Below are 18,051 nucleotides of genomic sequence, written 5' to 3'. Positions count from 1 at the left end.
GAAGGATTGTTGGAATGGTGGATAAAGAACCTTGATCATCTTCCAAGCAAATTCAAGCTGACCTGCAGGCACAGGGTGCAACAGTGTCAGCTCACACTATCTGTTGCCATCTGAATGACAAGAGATGCTATGGTAGGAGACCCAGGGGCCCCACTGCTGACACAGAAACATAAAAAGCCAGACTGCAGTTTAACAAAACCTACTTGATGAAGCCACAGTCCTTCTGGGAGAATATCCTGTGGACAGATGAGACTAAAACAGAGCTTTCTGGTCAAGCACATCATTCTACTGTTTTCAGAAAATGAAACAAGGCCTTCAAAGAGAAGAACACATTCTCTACAGTCCAACACGGTAGAGGTTCACTGATGTTTTGGGGTTGCTCTGCTGCTTCAGGCACTGATGTCTTGACTGTGTGTGTGGCATTATGACATCTGAAGACTACCAATGAATTCTGGGGCCCAATGTCAGAACGTTGGGTCTCTGTCAGAGGTCATGGGTCTTACAGCAGGACAATGACCCAAAGCAACAGAAATGGTCCAAGATTCCAGTAGAGAGGTGAAAGAAACTCACTGCTCATTACAGAAGATGACTGATTTCAGTTATTTAGTCCAAAGGCTGTGCTACCAAATATTAAGTTGAGGGTGTAAATAAATCAGTCCAGTCCATGTTTGGAGTTCTGTGTGGATCAGATTTGGTTTTTTCTGCTTTTTTGTGTCATTCCAATACAAACAAAAGGAATAAATAAATAAATGCCAAAGAATTTGTGGTTACAAGAATTTTCTGGGAGGAGTGTGTTATCTGACGGAAATGCAGGGGTGCCAATATTTTTGGCCATGACTGTAGATGCACATGTTCATTTTTATAAAGGGAATGAGTCCAGAAAAATCTATCACCAGTGACAAACAGGGCTCTTCACATAGAACATTATTTCTATCAGTGGACCATGAAGAACTCCCATGAACCATTTAAACAAGCTGAGGAGTCCTTCAGCCTGAAAATCCTTGAACACCACAGAAAAGGACAAGACAAGGCCAATTACACACTAGGGAATAGGACTACACACATACACACTATGCTTTCACACACTAACTACATGCCTCTGTCCAGCCACAGGATCACATACTGTTAAATTAAGTGTTTCTCTAGCTGGCTTCGTATCCCTGTGTTTTCCCTTCAATCTATATCTAATACAACTATCAGGCTGTTTTAATTGCAATGTGAGCATTTATTAAATCATCATTTAAAACACATCTCTGGTGACTAGTGAGATTAATATGTTCTCCCTATAACACAGTGGCCTTTTGTCTGATTCAAGTAGGGATAACTTGTCTTCACTTCCTTGAATGTGTCCTTTGTCCTCCTGGCTCAGAGGGAGGCTCCACTCTAACAGTAGTGTCACATAGGACTAACACACACATATTTCCAGTAAACTGGCCTTTCTCTCTTCTAAGTCTGGCTCAGAGAGCATCCAGCATACATGGTCACACCATACCACTCAAATCTTATTGAAGTTCTATTTGCATTTATATTTCACTCTTGGCATTTAGTTTTTGGACTCTATTAAGCTGAAAAGGTTTTTGAAAATGGAAAGGCAATCTGTTGAAACTGGCTGGCACAGACAAAGCCTGTTTGTGTAGATGGTCCGCTTGGATTCCAAATGGAATTATCTATGAAGTGTTAGGCCTTTAACACACAAACACAAAAAGCATTGGCAGAAAAAAAAATCCATAAAAGCTTCTTCTTTATCTTGTTTGTGTTCACTTGTGATAAAACGTCCCATATTCAGAGAGAAGAGTCGCGGGACGACAGCAGACGGGAGAGAAGATGCTAGTGTTTGGCATGGCCTGAGGAAAGGGTCGAGCCATGAAAACGCAGCCTGGTGCATCGGAGTAGTTCTACACAGACACGGCAGTAGTAGGCTGCGTTTAGCCCAACCCCAGATCACCGCCGTGAGAGGAAAAGGTGATGACGACAGCGCGTAAATCGGCAGCTGGAAACATCAGATGCCCTGGTTGCGCGATTTGAACGGTGAACACAAGTGGCTGCCAGCTCAGTACCCGGCGGCTCCACATTCAAGGGATCGGAAAGCCTTGATTAAGCGTGCGCTCCTATTTGGATCCGAGAAGGATGTTGCGCTATGTCTCGCTCATCATTCCCACTGTCTGATTTTTATGGGATGCGGCTCCGTGCGATCTTCACATCTTTGCAGCACGATAAACTTCACAAGCTAATGAGTCAGATCTGACTAATAAAAAGTGCCGGAGGAGACAGAGAAGTTAATACACTGAAAATGTCCACAACGCACCCAAGCTCCCCGACGCCCAAACAGAGCTACCTTTCCACGGCCCCCTACGCGAAGACAGACCCTTCGGAGGTGAAGAGGCAAATTCACCTGCTGCTTTTCGGCTTGTGCGTAACCATCGCCGCTGCTACCTTTGTAGGAGGTGTGTTTTCACTGCTGTCTCTCCTCCGGATGAGAAGAAAAACCTCCCTATGTCTCATTGTGGCTTCCTTGTCGGTGGACGACCTGCTCAGCGTGGTCCCCCTCTCCTTGTTCATGCTTCTTCAGTGGGAGACGGATGGAGGTGGAGGATCGGGCAGTCTATGCACCCTGTCTGGACTACTGTATGTGTTCCAGGGTGTTTCTAGCAATTTGAAGTCTTGCCTTATAGCAGCCTACACTTTTTATGTCACCAAGAGATTTGGAGTTCTTCAGTCTGTTCGCCGGCCCCTAAGAGTGATGTGGGCCATTGCCGCTGTGTGGGCGGTCAGCCTGGCCGTCAGTGTGCTGCCTTTGTGCGGATGGGGCAGCTTCACTCCAGCATCTCTCGGGTGTTTCCCAGAGAGCGACAGCTTTTACATCCTGCTGCTTTTCTCTTTATATTGTCTTTGTTTCTGCGGCTTGTTGTTTTTCTTTATCCCTCTCACCTACCAGCTGCTGTGCTCCAGAGAACCCCAGAGGACTTTACTCTACCCCAGTTATTTGGAGATGCCCCGGGGACTGAGTGGTTCTGCTCCTCTTTGTGATCTTCAGTCCTTTTCCCGGGACAGCTTGAACAAAAGTGTCGGTGACTACAACGAACTGAGCCCAAGTTCATGCGGGACAAAGCTCAGGGAGAAAGAGGACAGCGGTCTGTCCCCAGTGTCTGCCAGCGGCCAGAGGATAGCTGCTGTGGGGGACACACCAGTGGTGTTTGCACAAAAGCGCTTCTCCATGATCCTGGCGGTTGTCCGCGTTATTTTGTGGATGCCAATGATGGTAAGCAGCATGAATAAAGTAAATTATACAGGAGCCAAAAGTAAAGGCCTAATAACTTAAAGCAGATGCCCTGCCATTTCAAAACACTCGTCCAAAACACTTATTCATCAAATTTGTATATTTAATTTTGTCTTTAAAACATTTGAGGTTGGATTGACCAACTGTATGCCCCAGACAAAGGACAGTCAATTAACTCATGTCTGGGCCTCTATTATATCACAAGATTGCATAATATTTTAATCAAGCCGCAATTTTTGCTCTTGTTTGTGGATGGGCTATGGGTTTATAATGTGGACAAACGTGACAGCAGGTGCTCTCTCACATATGGACAAAAGTGTATTATTCTCTTAAAATCCTTCCTTTGATGGAAATAACAAGACCTATTAAAAATCTTTAGGAATCCCTGAATGCCTCTTGAGGCAACTTTGGGTAAAAACACTACAGTTTTTTACGAGCCATGTACATTAATGTGACATGTTTATAGTTTTGAATCAATTTAGATATTTTGTTTGCAGACTTGGTGAATTTGTTAAGCAATGGATTCAAACAAAGAAGCTATTATTCGACTGCAGCTAGTGTCTTGTTAAATGAAAAATCCCTAATTTTGCTGGTTTTGGTCAACACCTAAAGGGCAGTATTCTTTTGCTGGTTTTGGTCAACACCTAAAGCAGCATTTGTGGGATTGCACCGTGAAAGACTTTGCATACTGTAATTGCTACATGGTGAGTACTGATTTAAAAATATGAATAGTATGTGATAAATAGTGTGCAGCTAGTTGTCAGTGATGGGGAAACAACACTGGCCTTTGACTTTCAAAATCAGCAAAGTCATTGGAGATGAATGTTATAGAATATTATGTCTTTTTTTAATAAATGTGAATATTTTTTTTTTGTTTTGAAAGAAACTAACAAACCTAAACAAGCATGTCTTGCCTTTTCTCCTTGGATTTTTTTAAATCAGGCTTTTGCATTTACAGCTAAATTTCTAGTAAACTGTAGAGATCAATAACCGCACAGTGTGGTACTTGTTGCTGGGCCACTTACTGTAACATTATTTACTAAGGAACAATTTCATTTTTCCAAGAAGCAACAGAAATGTATCCTTTTATTTTCAGTGTGGTACACCCACACACAGTAGGCCTCAGTATTGTGAGTCTCTGTCTCTCCCTCTCTATCTCAACATGTCGCATTTTGGCTTAAATGACATGGCATTCAAATGACTTGTTTGAATACAAAACAAAAGAGAAAAACAAAAGAAGTCCAGCATGGGTGAAGGATCTGTGAGATTTCTTTTCATTCATGCATCTCCTTCACTCACTCCCTCATGCACATTGAATCACTCCTCACTGAATTAAAGTCCCCTTCTCTTTCATTCACAGACTTTGGTGCTTGTGCGCCATGCAGTGAATGCACGCAGCTCATCCCTGGAGACTCTGAGCTTCTTTCTCACTCTCCTTGCCCCTGCGGTCACGCCGTTATTCGTGTTGTCTGAGCGCTGGATTCACATGCCATGTGGCTGCTTCATTAACTGTAACCGTGATCCAGTGCAGGAACCCTCAGGTACACCATGACATAACACAAATTTTCCAACAATGCACTTTCAAGCCTGCTCACATCTACATAATGAATCAGTTTCCCAAAGGGATATAGAGTATATGCTAGTTTTTTTTTTTGTTGTTGTTTTTTGCTATGAGGATATAACGGAATTTTTCCTGATGGCTTTTTTCACAGTGATGAAAAGAAGATTTGAGTTCAACCTTTCCTTCCAACAAGGCTGTGGAGTATACAAGTTGTCACATGCCACTATGTCTCACAACATTCCTCCCCTTGAGAAGCCTGCCTATCACAGCCTCTTTAACTGTGACTTCCCTAATACCCGCCTTGATGTACTAGAAAGTAGCAGGCTTTCTAGCCTGGGGCCCAGTTTCGATTTCAGCACCACGTGCCCAGTGGACAGCTCCTCTCATGCAGACCTGTTGGAAGAAGTCCCTGGCGGAGGAGAGGCGCTGGCTGACTGTCCTCCATTTCCCAATGAGAACCATGGAGATGATGACAGGTTCCGCTGTATCCCTTCTTTGTCTTCTCATCAGCAGGAGCAGGATCACAATCTCACTGACACATCATCGGTGTTTGAGGGGCCCGAGAGGAGGCTATCACATGAGGAATGTCGGAAAATCGAGCTGACAGACTGGGAGTGGTGCAGGAGTAAATCAGAGAGAACACCCAGACAGGTACACCATTGTCCAGAGTAGTTGGTTTATTAGATTGACATTGAACCATTAATTTAATTCAGTTTATAGCATTAATTTTATTTTCCCACACTCATGTAGCTTTCCTAAACAACTGCTGCATTTGCATGCATATGGTGACATACTCCAGAGGTGATTGTTTTCAGTTCTCAGGGCTATAAAAAGGATGGTTTTGGAATATTAAGTACTGTCTTATTGCAGTGCACCAGTACGGACATACAGAGACCCACCTGGTGGAATGGATGTAGTCTTTACATAGCCAGGCCAAGAAGTATGTACAAATTTGTGTGGCTTTGTCTGTGCGAATGCCTGTCTGCCTTTCTGTGACATCTGTGAATATGTCTCTTTATAGCCAAGCTGACAGACTGGGAGCTGCATATGTAATTTAGATAAAGTGGTAAAAATCTCTTCACCCTTAGCCCCTCTCCTTTCCTGTCCTCTGCTTTCTTTTCACTGCATAGCTTTAACTGTGCCTCATTGATTCTGACTAACAGAGCAACTGATCACGACACTATACAGCGTACCATTTTAGTAACACCAGCCTGCCTTTCAAAGCCAAATATTTATTCACCGTAGACATCAGTCTAGCTCTCATGGCTCTACTCTAGTCATTAATTAATTCATGTGATTTGGCACTATTTACAGTTTCAAGATCAGTGGGATTTATCAACAAGCCTAGCTGTGTGTTTGTGAATATTTTGTGCATACATGTGATTTGGTAGAAATGTAAAATGAAAATTTAATGAAAAATTCGACAGAATCCATTTTTGATTCATGTTCAAGTTTAACAAAATATAGTGTAAGCTACAGTGGTGTCTGCCAAGACCTAAAGATGGCCTCATAAATTAGTGATATACTCAGTCGATAGTCAGTTAAAGAGCTCTAAATGTAGCTCAAGACCATTTGCTGCAAGCATGTGAACCACTATCCAGTAATCCATGTTTAATCCATGTCTTTTTTGCGCTCTTGTAATACTAGTAGTTTGATTCTCTTTGTATTTTGGAGTTAACTGAATTGTTAAACAAGAACAAAACAGTAAAGGCTTAATAATTAAAGTATACCAGACAACAAATGGTCTCACTCTGTCCCAGAGAAACAGCAGTGTAGCTACAGGCGTTGCCTTTAAAACCGACTGCACTTTTTAGAACAATAACACTATAAGCTTGCTGCAGACTCACAAGCTAACTGGGACACAGACAGAGGCGGAAATGTGTGAATGCACAGGCACACACACGTGAACACACACTCTAGCTCTGTCTTGCTTCCTCTCTGTCTCTGCTCTACTTAAAAGTCTGGTTTGAAAATCACCAGAGCGTGGAAAATCCATGGAGTGTGCATCTACAGCTTGGGTTTGGCACTCACTTTGCATCATGTATAAATCTAAGACACTCACTGCAGACGTGTGTGTTTGTGTGTCTGTGTGTGTATGCTTATCCTACTTCTCAGTTTCTTAGTAGCAAACCATATTTTATGTTTCCTTAGACCTTATTTATTGACTGTGGGCAGTACATACAAGTATAGTTACAGTATGTACATGCAGTAACACAGTGCATATACAAACTAAATGAAAACACAAGGACAGAGATACACACATCCAAACAGCAAAGACATAAATAACCAAATAAAGCTACACCCACCTCCCAGTCCCTAAATGCAGTCATAGAGGGCAGCAATCAATCAATCAGTCATTTATATAACATAATTCATATGCTCTGAATACATCATATGAAATATGACAATAACAACAACAATAATAATAATAATGGTGGACACATCAAAATTGTATAAAAAAAATACATGTGCAATAATTAAAAGCTTAGCTGAACAGATTAACTTTGCCAGTTTTTTAAAAGACCCTAATGAGGTTGCCTGTTTCCCATATTTTTGTACACACAATGTTGAGAAAAGAAATTTAAATTTGAGGATCTTAGCGCCCTAGTCGGTGTGCATGGTTTTAATAGTTCAAACAAGTAGGCTGGGCCAAAGTGATTCAAGACTTTATAGACTAATAATAGAACCTTAAAATCAATTGTAAAAGCTATGGGTAGCCAGTGTAAAGAGGCCAAAATTGCTGTAATATGGTCTTTCATCTTTTTTAAAGCAACTAGCCAAGCAGCAGAACTCTACATTAACTGCCATCTTCTTCTTAATGTAACAAGAAGACCTGCTAAAATAGCACTGCAGTAATCAGGCCTGCTAGTTATAAATGCATCGATGATTTTTTCTGCATCATTAATAATTAAAAACAGGCCTATCTTAGCCACATTTCTGAGATAATAAAAAAAACTTTGGTGATGTTCTTAATATGAGATATGAAATAATGCCCAAGGTAGTTACATAAAGATCAAAATTAGCTGTCAGACACATAATAACAGTACAGTATTACGTTACTATATATACACACATAGCCAAACAAGAGAGCCAAGCCTAAATGGGCTGTGATTTATAATATTTCTCGTTGTGTTTTGTTCCTCATTAGCAGACCAGATGTCATTACCCAGCATGTCTCCTCTTTACAGTCGTCCCTTATGGCCTTCAGCATCCACAGGGAGAGGTGGAGTTAAAGCTTAAAGCCATCTTTACCCTCTCGGTGACTGCATACTCTGTTAGCAAGCACAGAGCTGGTGGTGTGTTCATAAGCCATCTCCCTGAGGGGAACAGGAGTTCTAACGTGCATTCAGTTGTAGGCAACTGGAACCTGTTTACCCTTCTGAGAATGCATCTAAAATTAAAAGAATTATAAATAAATTGATTGGTTTTCATATAGATGGTGAAATTACACAAATGGAATCAATGAACTGCATCGATACAAGTATCTGTATTGATGCTGATATCTAACAGCACTTGCTAATTTGAAACAGGTGTTATATATTGACACTTTTCTATGTGTTAAAATATACAGAAAGGGTCTTCTTTCACATTAGCAGCTCTGTAGGAATGAGCTAAATGCTAAATGTGGCATGTTAACATGCTGAGAGCAACAGTGTTAACATGCTGATGGTTTGCAGTTAGGATATTAGCTATGTTCACTGTGTTTAGAGTGTAAGCTTACTAAAATATGGGTATTAGTACTAAATGGTGCCTAATGTGAAGGTTATAGTTCTGCAGGCATTTCATCACAAACTACATTTTGACCTGATGATGTCACCATAAGAAAAGTGAGGGGATGACAATAGTTATTACAGGTAGACATGTGTTTCTGTCCCAAAGTTAACAGCGATCCATTCACTAATTGCTGAGATTTGAGTCTTCACCACAAATGGTAATCTAATGTTGGCTGTAGAGGAAAGGTTAGGGGAACCATACCTGTCTCCATGATAAGTAAAAACGTTTCAAACAGCCAATTTTGCTGGGGTATATCCCCTGAGCACCACTGATAACCATTTCTAAATTTCATGACAATCCATTTGATATCTGTTGAGACAGAAAGAATATCACCATCCTTGTGGCCTTAAAGAAAAGGTCATGGATCACAAAATGGAATAATCCTTTGGAGGCCATGAATTTTATGGACATCTGTTGTTTGGAGCAAACACAATCAATACTGTAACATTAATGTGCAATAGTCACGACACGCAGGTTTATATACTGTATATCAAAATCACATACAGTAAAATAAAGTCTTGAATATGCAGTATTCAGAAAACATGCAGAATGCACACACACACACACACACCCATCTATCAAAGTGTTTTTCACATTAATGGGTTCTCAGCATTATTTGAGTTAATTGATAGTGTGTTTTCAGCTCAGCATCGGGGTCTCACTCATTTACTCTCTCTCCCTATGCATCGCTCTCCATTTGCAAAGATGCAAAGATGATGACAGGAAAACAGAGTCAGAGAGAACAAGAGATTGACGTCCTCTTTGTTTCCATTGTGCATTATAGTCGCATTCAGATCATTACATCACATTAATTTAAATAATGTAGAGGGCTTAATGAGACCTGCCACGGTCTTCCCACTGTCACACCAGTGGATGCTTCTCCTTTCCCCAGTCAACAATATGCATTGTCTCAGACGCATCATGTTGACAGATACTCGTTTTGATGTACAGCATGGTGAATTCATTTCTGTAAAAGCAGCTTAAATATGTGGCTGGAAAACATGAAATATGTTAAACAATATGAGTGACATAAATGAGCCATATAATTGAAAAAAATATGTCAAGATACTGTAACAAACCTAGAAGAAATGGAATTGACAGTGTCAGGGACCAAGCAGTAAGGCAAAAGACACAGCTTCCAAAGTTCAAAATAAAGGGTTTTTATTAACCCAAAAGCAAGAAAAATACAAAATTAACATCAGATAAACTGGGCCCTAAAAGAGGTCAACAAAAGATAAGGAAACTCAAAATACAACAAACTGAACTGTCTCAAAATACAACAAACTGAACTGTCTCAAAATACAACAAACTGAACTGTCTCAAAATACAACAAACTGAACTGTCTCAAAATACAACAAACTGAACTGTCTCAAAATACAACAAACTGAACTGTCTCAAAATACAACAAACTGAACTGTCTCAAAATACAACAAACTGAACTGTCTCAAAATACAACAAACTGAACTGTCTCAAAATACAACAAACTGAACTGTCTCAAAATACAACAAACTGAACTGTCTCAAAATACAACAAACTGAACTGTCTCAAAATACAACAAACTGAACTGTCTCAAAATACAACAAACTGAACTGTCTCAAAATACAACAAACTGAACTGTCTCAAAATACAACCCCTCATCCATGGACCAGGAAACATGGTAACTCAAAAGAAAAGGTAAACATTAACAATACAAAATTAATCAAATGTGCATGCTCATTGTTCAATTGTGTATGTCTAATATGAATTACCCACCCAAGTCCATGGCTGGTGGTGGTTTAGGTCCTCACATGGTGAAGGCCAGGACTGAGGCCTTCACAGACAGTATACACTGAATTTATATTCTTCAGATTAAATTAGTTAATTATAAAATTCTGATAGCTGAATAGCTTATAGGTAACAGTTATTCTTTTTACTGTGAACCCAAGCAATCTCTGTTAGCTTCTCTTTGCTTGGAGCACTAACATCTCTTTGGACCTGCTGTTGGTCAGAAAGATTCATAATTGGTCAGCACGTTCATTTTCCTGTCCTAGACGTCATGGACACAACCTGAGCTCAGTTGGTCTGAACAAAAGGAATGAGATCCAGAATGTTGACTGAACATTGGTTGTTTTTTTGTTTGCTTATTTTTTTTTTACAGCGGTCATCGGGTGGTCTGTCAATCCCCCTGTGTGCCTTTCAGGGCACCGTATCTTTGCAAGCACCTACAGGAAAGACTCTCTCTCTTTCCACCTATGAGGTCAGCAGTGACGGACTCAAAATCTCCCCAAACAATGCCAAGAAGGTAATGGCCCTGACCGCACTTTCTTCTTCTAAAGTTTTTGAGCAAGACCGGGTTCAGTTCCTGTTCAAGCAATTCATCAGAGGAATAGTGAGAAATATGTATATTGAGAAATATGTCACTTGTTATAAAAGATGAATATTGCTCTTATGTCGTTTGTGCTAATTATGAAGCTAGCACCAAGAGACAGTAAGGTTAGTTTATAAAGACTGGAAGCAGCTCGGTAATGGCTAATGTTAGCCTGACTCATACTGTATTAACAATGACAAGTTGTGGTTCTAGAGTTTGTTGTCCCAATTTGTTGTTTTCAAATTTCTGTTTCTATGTGGATTAAAAAAAATTAAGATATAACATGTTAATTATTGAAAGATATAGTTGATTTTGGGGTGATTTGGTATGGGACATTAAGTAAAATGAGACATAGAGTATACTATGTATTCCAAGCCAGGATAGTATTAGAGTTGATTGAATGAATAAAGTGAATATTTTTGTTTCAGAAAGTAGGTTGAGTAATGGTGAATTGCATGGTAACTCCATATTGTTTATGAATGACTGGTATTATAAATCTTTCTCTGATGTAAAGGTGGAAGTGTATCGCTCCAAGTCAGTTGGCCATGAGCCCAGTGCAGACGAGACAGCATCGGGAGGCCAAGCTGGAGATGTGAACATCATGGAGATTGGAATGGGGATGGGTATAGGGGCTGGCATGGGGGATACTAATGTCAAGATCCACCTTGAGGTTCTGGAAATCTGTGACAATGAGGAGGCCATGGACAGCGTCTCCATCATCTCAAACATCAGCCAGTCATCGACCCACGCTCGCTCGCCATCATTGCGCTACTCACGCAGGGAGAACCGCTTTGTCTCCTGCGACTTGGGTGAGACGGCTTCCTACTCTCTGCTCATCCCCAGCAGTGGCAACACCGAGACAGAGACCATCAATATCACCATACCCGACACTGTGGAGGCCCACCGGCAGAACAGCCGACGACAGACGCAGGAGAGCTCGGGATATCATGAGGAGATACAGCTGCTCAATGAAGCCTATAGAAAGCAGGCCGGTGATAGGGAAGAGTGAGACACATACAGGACAGCACAAAAGGTGACTTTCAAGAGGAGGCTTAAAGAAAACTCCTTACAAGGAAGGACGAAAGACAATTTTCCTACTCATTCCACATTTGCTTCTTTCTGATCACCACTCTGACAGAACTGCCATGAGACCAAATAGAGACTTCACTTACTCTTGTACCTCCTCTTCAGATTGCATCACAAGAGCACATGCATCACCTGTTTATAGAGTACACAGGGATAGTTTAGCCTGTAAAAGAACAGACTGTAGTGAATCAGGCAAACGTGAGATAGAGACAGAAGCAAAGAGTGGGGTGTGGGTAGGAGGGGTGTAGGAGAGAGAAACAGTATTCCAGCAGAGCATCTGTATTCCTGCCATGACTTTCACCATGCAGTATGCCATGTTGTCATCATAAAATAGATTCAGGTTGAGAGAAATGTGTTGAAAAATGTTGGAAATGTGGTGCTGAGGTCTGGTCACATGTCTGATATAGCGCTGCTCCGGTTGATTACATCACTGGTGACGCACCTGTGAAGGGAGGGGTCACCTGACCCATGGGTCTGACTCATCGCAGTGTGTGTGTTATCATGCATTTTTGTGTGTGAGAAGTAACCCTGCCCATAAAGATGAGGGTAATGGTTTGCAGCATCAACTACCAAAAGTATTTATTTGTTTCCCCTGTATATGTAATTCTTTTAATTTGGGTGTGTTTTCTTTGCGCCACCAGCTGCCACGTCACGTATTACATAATCAGTGTCACTGCTATCAAATTAGTGAGAGAGAGACCACTATCCGGGGTGAAACTCTAAAACAAGAGGAGAGAGAAAAGAGAAGCAGGCATTTGAGGGACTGTTGAAATGATACTGTGTGGAGCAGTATTCTGCCTTGTGCATATTCAGTCAGACTTAAATAGTGACAGTACTGTATGCATATTTTACTACAGTAGGCAGCATATGAATGTACATTCCAAAGTCACTTTGGTGGATCATATTCTCTGTCTGCTCAATTCACTGCCCATCCAGTCAGTAAGCCACCGTGGCTTCTCAATTTATGTCAAATACATAATGCATAAACTCAAAACCTGAATAACATTTTCATAGGCTGTACTGCATATTTCCACTTTGAATGGTTCCATGGAGTGTGAACATCTTTTAGAAGAATATCATTTTTACCATCTTTACCAGGAAACTTCAGTATATCAGTCATTACTAATACACACTCTTACATGAGCGTGTGTGTACAAACAGCAGTAATACAGTAAAATGAGTATTACAGACTCATTTTAGAATCTGTACTGTATGTATTCAAGTTTGTTTTATGATGGCCTTTTATACATCGACTGTTTGGCTGCTTGATCCTACAACACAGCAGCGGCACTTCACAGATAATTTAGTGAGCCCACTTCATCAGCTGTGACACGTCCCTTCCTCTGAAAAATGTTGTCATTAAAGATTCATATCAGAAAATTGCCTCCAACCAAACTGCAATGCGTTTCTGTTTCGAGTACTCCTGGGCAACATGTAAAAGAAAATAATGTGCACGTGAATGAAAGATGATGAATGTAAAGTTGCATTCACTGCCAGACATTTCAGATTGATAGACAGATAGAAATACTGCCAGACATTTCAGATTGATAGACAAACAGAAATTAGATAGTTACAGTCGCCAGCATTAACATACAAATACACAACAAGGGAGAGAACCTAACACTATGTACACTGTACATTAGTGCAGAGAGATGATATAGAGAAAAACCTAAAGGTTCATTTTCAATTGATATTAAATGTAGATGAATATACAACATGTATCTACAGTATGATAACGATCCTATGTTTTTAGAGGAGGAGGTCTCTCGCCCGCCACAGAGGAGATTTATTGTGCAGTTGACAGGAAAGACTTCCTCCAGCGTTCTTTGTCACAGCGGAGCTGAAGAAGTCTCTCAACATGCTCTGCTGTTTGACCTGCAGGTCAGGGAGGGAATGTCAGGTGTTCTCCGTGATGTTTAACAGTCCAAGCAGCATTCTCCTCTCCACAGCCAACTCCACAGGCTCCAGTGAAGTCCCCAGTACATGCAGAGCCAGCCTTCCTGATGTTTGTTCAGTTTGCTGGTGTCTCTAGCAGCAAAGAATACTGCACTTGCCACAGCAGACTGGTGAAAGAAAGGTGTAACATTTTGCTGCCCACATTAAATGACCTGGGCTTCCTCAAGAAGTAGAGTCTGCTCTGCCGCTTCCCATAGGCAGTCTGTATTACATTCCAAATCCAGTTTGCTGGACTGGACTGGGATATCTTTAATTCTCCTCCACCTGAAGTCCTGGACCTCCTGAAGCCCACAGCATCTCCTTAGTCTTGGATGGTGCCAAAGATTTTCAGCTGAGTAGGGCTTCATCTCTGCAGCCTAACAAAGTGAAAGTAATTTGAATCTCTGCTTATTTTTAGTTTGAATGGGATTATAGTGCAGCTTATGGTTAAAGCTACAGTAACTTTGTTCAGATATTTTTGTTGTTGAAATCTGCTCCAAAACTGCTGCCAAAGCCTCCTGTGACCCAGACTCATTGAACGGCACTGGCAGCAGTGCAGAAACATTAGCTTCTAGAAGATTTTGAGAAGTATTGACCTCTCTAACTAATCAGACATTTTCAGTTATTTCTGCTTGATCAATAAGATATAAAGGCTTTGCACACACGTTCTAATTTTTTTTAATGTATTTCTCGAGTAACACAAAACATTTGGTTGTTAATTTCTATGAAAAGGTCACATAAAACAGGGAGAGTATTAATAATATATATATTGTGGAAAAAAAATTTCAAAGCTACCAATTACTTAGCAATCAAAGAGGTTAGAACAAACAATCTTTAAGGAAAAATACATTTAAAAGGATAAGGTCCACATAATAAAATATATCAAATAATTAAACCATAATAAACTCTCAAGTTGGTGCAAACTGCAGTTGGAAACAAACAGCTCATTTTCTCATCATGAGCACAGTGTGCACGGCTCATTGCTGCACTTAATTTTTCTTGGCATTGAAAAATGTCACCATTGAATTGTATTGTAACTATCAATGTATGGAAATTCTCCAGCAGCTCTGGGTCCCAGCCAGATGTTCTGCTTGCTTCTATCCACTGGTTCAGCTGCAGCCTACATTTGACCCATAGCTTGCATACCTCATTCTGACACCAGAGAAAAACATCAACATTTTTGCCTGATTGTTGCCTGGTTTCCTCTTCTCAGGTGGTGCCATGAAAATGTAAGTGGAGTGATGAAAATGTAAGCCAAAGTCAGATTATGGGAAAAAAGCAGACTATGTTATAACATGATTTGATGGTTTTCATTTTGATTAATTGACCCATAGATGTTACAAAACATCCATATGCATCGCAAGGTCCGCAACAATATTGAGAAGAGCAGGGGCTCAGAGTATGTGAAACGGTTCTTTTTCTTTTCATGTGCTTCTGTTTTCACAACTTGTCCACTGTCCAAAAGGCTCTGTTGTATTTCCACCATCCTCACACAACTAAATAAGCTACTCATTACACAGAATGGCTCATTTCACAGCATTATGTTAAAATTGCTTTAATAATATATTTTCCCTCTTTTTATCACCAGTAGCCTACATGTAAGAGTGTGTTTGTCAAAGTGAAGCAAAAGATACTTTATACAGTAGACTGCTATGAACCACTGTGTAGATAATAGCATTGTATAGGCTTATTGTTTGTTGTTTATTTACTATATGTAAGATATTATTATTTTTCTTTTTTTTCCAACATATTATTAATATTTTAAATTTTAATAATTTTTTTTCTGCTCTTTGGTCAGTGCCACGTTTTGTGTGGTGACTTATTCTGGTTGTTAAATATAACTGTATATATTTTAAACTTATTGTTTTACCTATAGTCTACCTATTTTGTAAAACTTCCTTGTCTTTCTATTGTAGCACCAGAATATTCCCTTGGGGATTAATAAGTATGCCTATCTATCTATCTATCTACAGTATATCACAGAAGTGAGTACACCCCCTCACATTTTGTAAATATTTAAGTATATCTTTTCATGTGACAACACTGAAGAAATGACACTTGGCTACAATGTAAAGTAGTGAGTCTACAGCTTATATAACAGTGTAAATGTGTTGTCCCCTCAAAATAACGCAACACACAGCCATTAATGTCTAAAGTGCTGGCAACAAAAGTGAGTACACCCCTAAGTGATAATGGCCAAATGGGGCCCAAAGTGTCAATATTTTGTGTGGCCACCATTATTTTCCAACACTGCCTTAACCCTCTTGGGCATAGAGTTCACCAGAGCTTCACAGGTTGCCACTGGAATCCTCTTCCACTCCTCCATGATGACGTCACGGAGCTGGTGGATGTTAGAGACCTTGCGCACCTCCACCTTCCGTTTCAGGATGCCCCACAGATGCTCAATAGGGTTTAGGTCTGGAGACATGCTTGGCCAGTCCATCACCTTTACCCTTAGCTTCTTTAACAAGGCAGTGGTCATTTTGGAGGTGTGTTTGGGGTCGTTATCGTGTTGGAATACTGCCCTGCGACCCAGTCTCCAAAGGGAAGGAATCATGCTCTGCTTCAGTATGTCACAGTACATGTTGGCATTCATGGTTCCCTCAATGAACTGTAGCTCCCCAGTGCCGGCAGCACTCATGCAGCCCCAGACCATGACATTCCCACCACCATACTTGACTGTAGGCAAGACACACTTGTCTTTGTACTCTTCACCTGGTTGCCGCCACACACACTTGACACCATCTGAACCAAATAAGTTTATCTTGGTCTCATCGGACCACAGGACATGGTTCCAGAAATCCATATCCTTAGTCTGCTTGTCTGCAGCAAACCGTTTGCGGGCTTTCTTGTGCATCATCTTTAGAAGAGGCTTCCTTCTAGGACGACAGCCTTGCAGACCAATTTGATGCAGCGTGCGGCGTATGGTCTGAGCACTGACAGGCTGACCCCCCACCCCTTCAACCTCTGCAGCAATGCTGGCAGCACTCATACATCTATTTCCCAAAGCCATCCTCTGCATATGACGCTGAGCATGGGCACACAACTTCCTTGGTCGACCACGGCGAGGCCTGTTCTGAGTGGAACCTGTCCTGTTAAACCGCTGTATGGTCTTGGCCACCGTTCTGCAGCTCAGTTTCAGGGTCTTGGCAATCTTCTTATAGCCTAGGCCATCTTTATGTAGAGCAACAATTCATTTTTTCAGATCCTCAGAGAGTTCATTGCCATGAGGTGCCATGTTGAACTTCCAGTGACTAGTATGAGAGAGTGAGAGTGATAATACTAAATTTAACACACCTGCTCCTCCTTCACACCTGAAACCTTGTACCACTAACGAGTCACATGACACCAGGGAGGGAAAACGGCTACTTGGGCCCCATTTGACCATTATCACTTAGGGGTGTACTCACTTTTGTTGCCAGCAGTTTAGACATTAATGGCTGTGTGTTGCGTTATTTTGAGGTGACAGCACATTTACACTGTTATACAAGCTGTAGACTCACTACTTTACATTGTAGCCAAGTGTCATTTCTTCAGCGTTGTCACATGAAAAGATATACTTAAATATTTACAAAATGTGAGGGGGTGTACTCACTTCTGTGATATACTGTATCTATCTGTTCATTCTATGTTGCCAATTATTAGTAAAGTGCTGCATCATATAATATAGACAATTTTTCTTTAAGTAGCTATTAACTGAGTCATGTAAATGAAGGTGGGTAAAATGTAGTCTACAGCATTTCCCTCTGGCACATAATGAAGCGGAAGTAACATAAATAGAATGGAATACTCCAGTTATGTAGAGGTATAGTAGGCCGGTGGAACAGGCATGTACTTAGTATAAGGGATATTTAAACACAGTGATGGGCCTCAATGCCAGCAAGGCCTTCTCTACTGGCCTAAACACTATAAGAAGCACTGACCTACATTTACAACCTAAATTCTAATATTTGTTCCATGAATTTGTACAAATTTATTCCCAACAGTCTATTCTCTTCATTTCGCAATGTTTCTCTTGGCTGCACTGCTTCCAGTACGTGTATATGGATGTTAGATTTTTTTTTTTTTTTG

The 18,051-nt window shown here is 40.8% G+C and overlaps 1 protein-coding gene across 1 annotated transcript; it reads left to right on the top strand.

Moving 5' to 3' along the window:
* The first annotated feature begins 1,943 nt into the window (after positions 1 to 1,943).
* On the top strand, positions 1,944 to 12,757 carry LOC109969013 (probable G-protein coupled receptor 149). Its single transcript, XM_020615648.1, has 5 exons — positions 1,944 to 3,259; positions 4,638 to 4,818; positions 4,990 to 5,489; positions 10,750 to 10,893; positions 11,474 to 12,757. Exons 1-5 carry the CDS (start codon positions 2,291 to 2,293, stop codon positions 11,966 to 11,968), a joined length of 2,289 nt encoding a protein of 762 aa, XP_020471304.1. The 5' UTR covers positions 1,944 to 2,290; the 3' UTR covers positions 11,969 to 12,757.
* Positions 12,758 to 18,051: the final 5,294 nt, after the last annotated feature.

This window comes from Monopterus albus, unplaced genomic scaffold, assembly GCF_001952655.1.
Source record: "Monopterus albus unplaced genomic scaffold, M_albus_1.0 scaffold167.1, whole genome shotgun sequence".
Lineage (NCBI taxonomy): Eukaryota > Metazoa > Chordata > Actinopteri > Synbranchiformes > Synbranchidae > Monopterus > Monopterus albus.
Note: the sequence above shows the minus strand (reverse complement) of the source record. Positions and strands in the feature narration are given on the sequence as shown.

Coding starts and splice junctions, on each gene's coding strand:
- LOC109969013 (XM_020615648.1), top strand. CDS start 2,291: ATGTCCACAACGCACCCAAGCTCCCCGACGCCCAAACAGAGCTACCTT. Junction 4,819..4,989: donor TCCAGTGCAGGAACCCTCAG/GTACACCATGAC, acceptor CTTTTTTCACAG/TGATGAAAAGAAGATTTGAG. Junction 10,894..11,473: donor CCCCAAACAATGCCAAGAAG/GTAATGGCCCTG, acceptor TCTGATGTAAAG/GTGGAAGTGTATCGCTCCAA.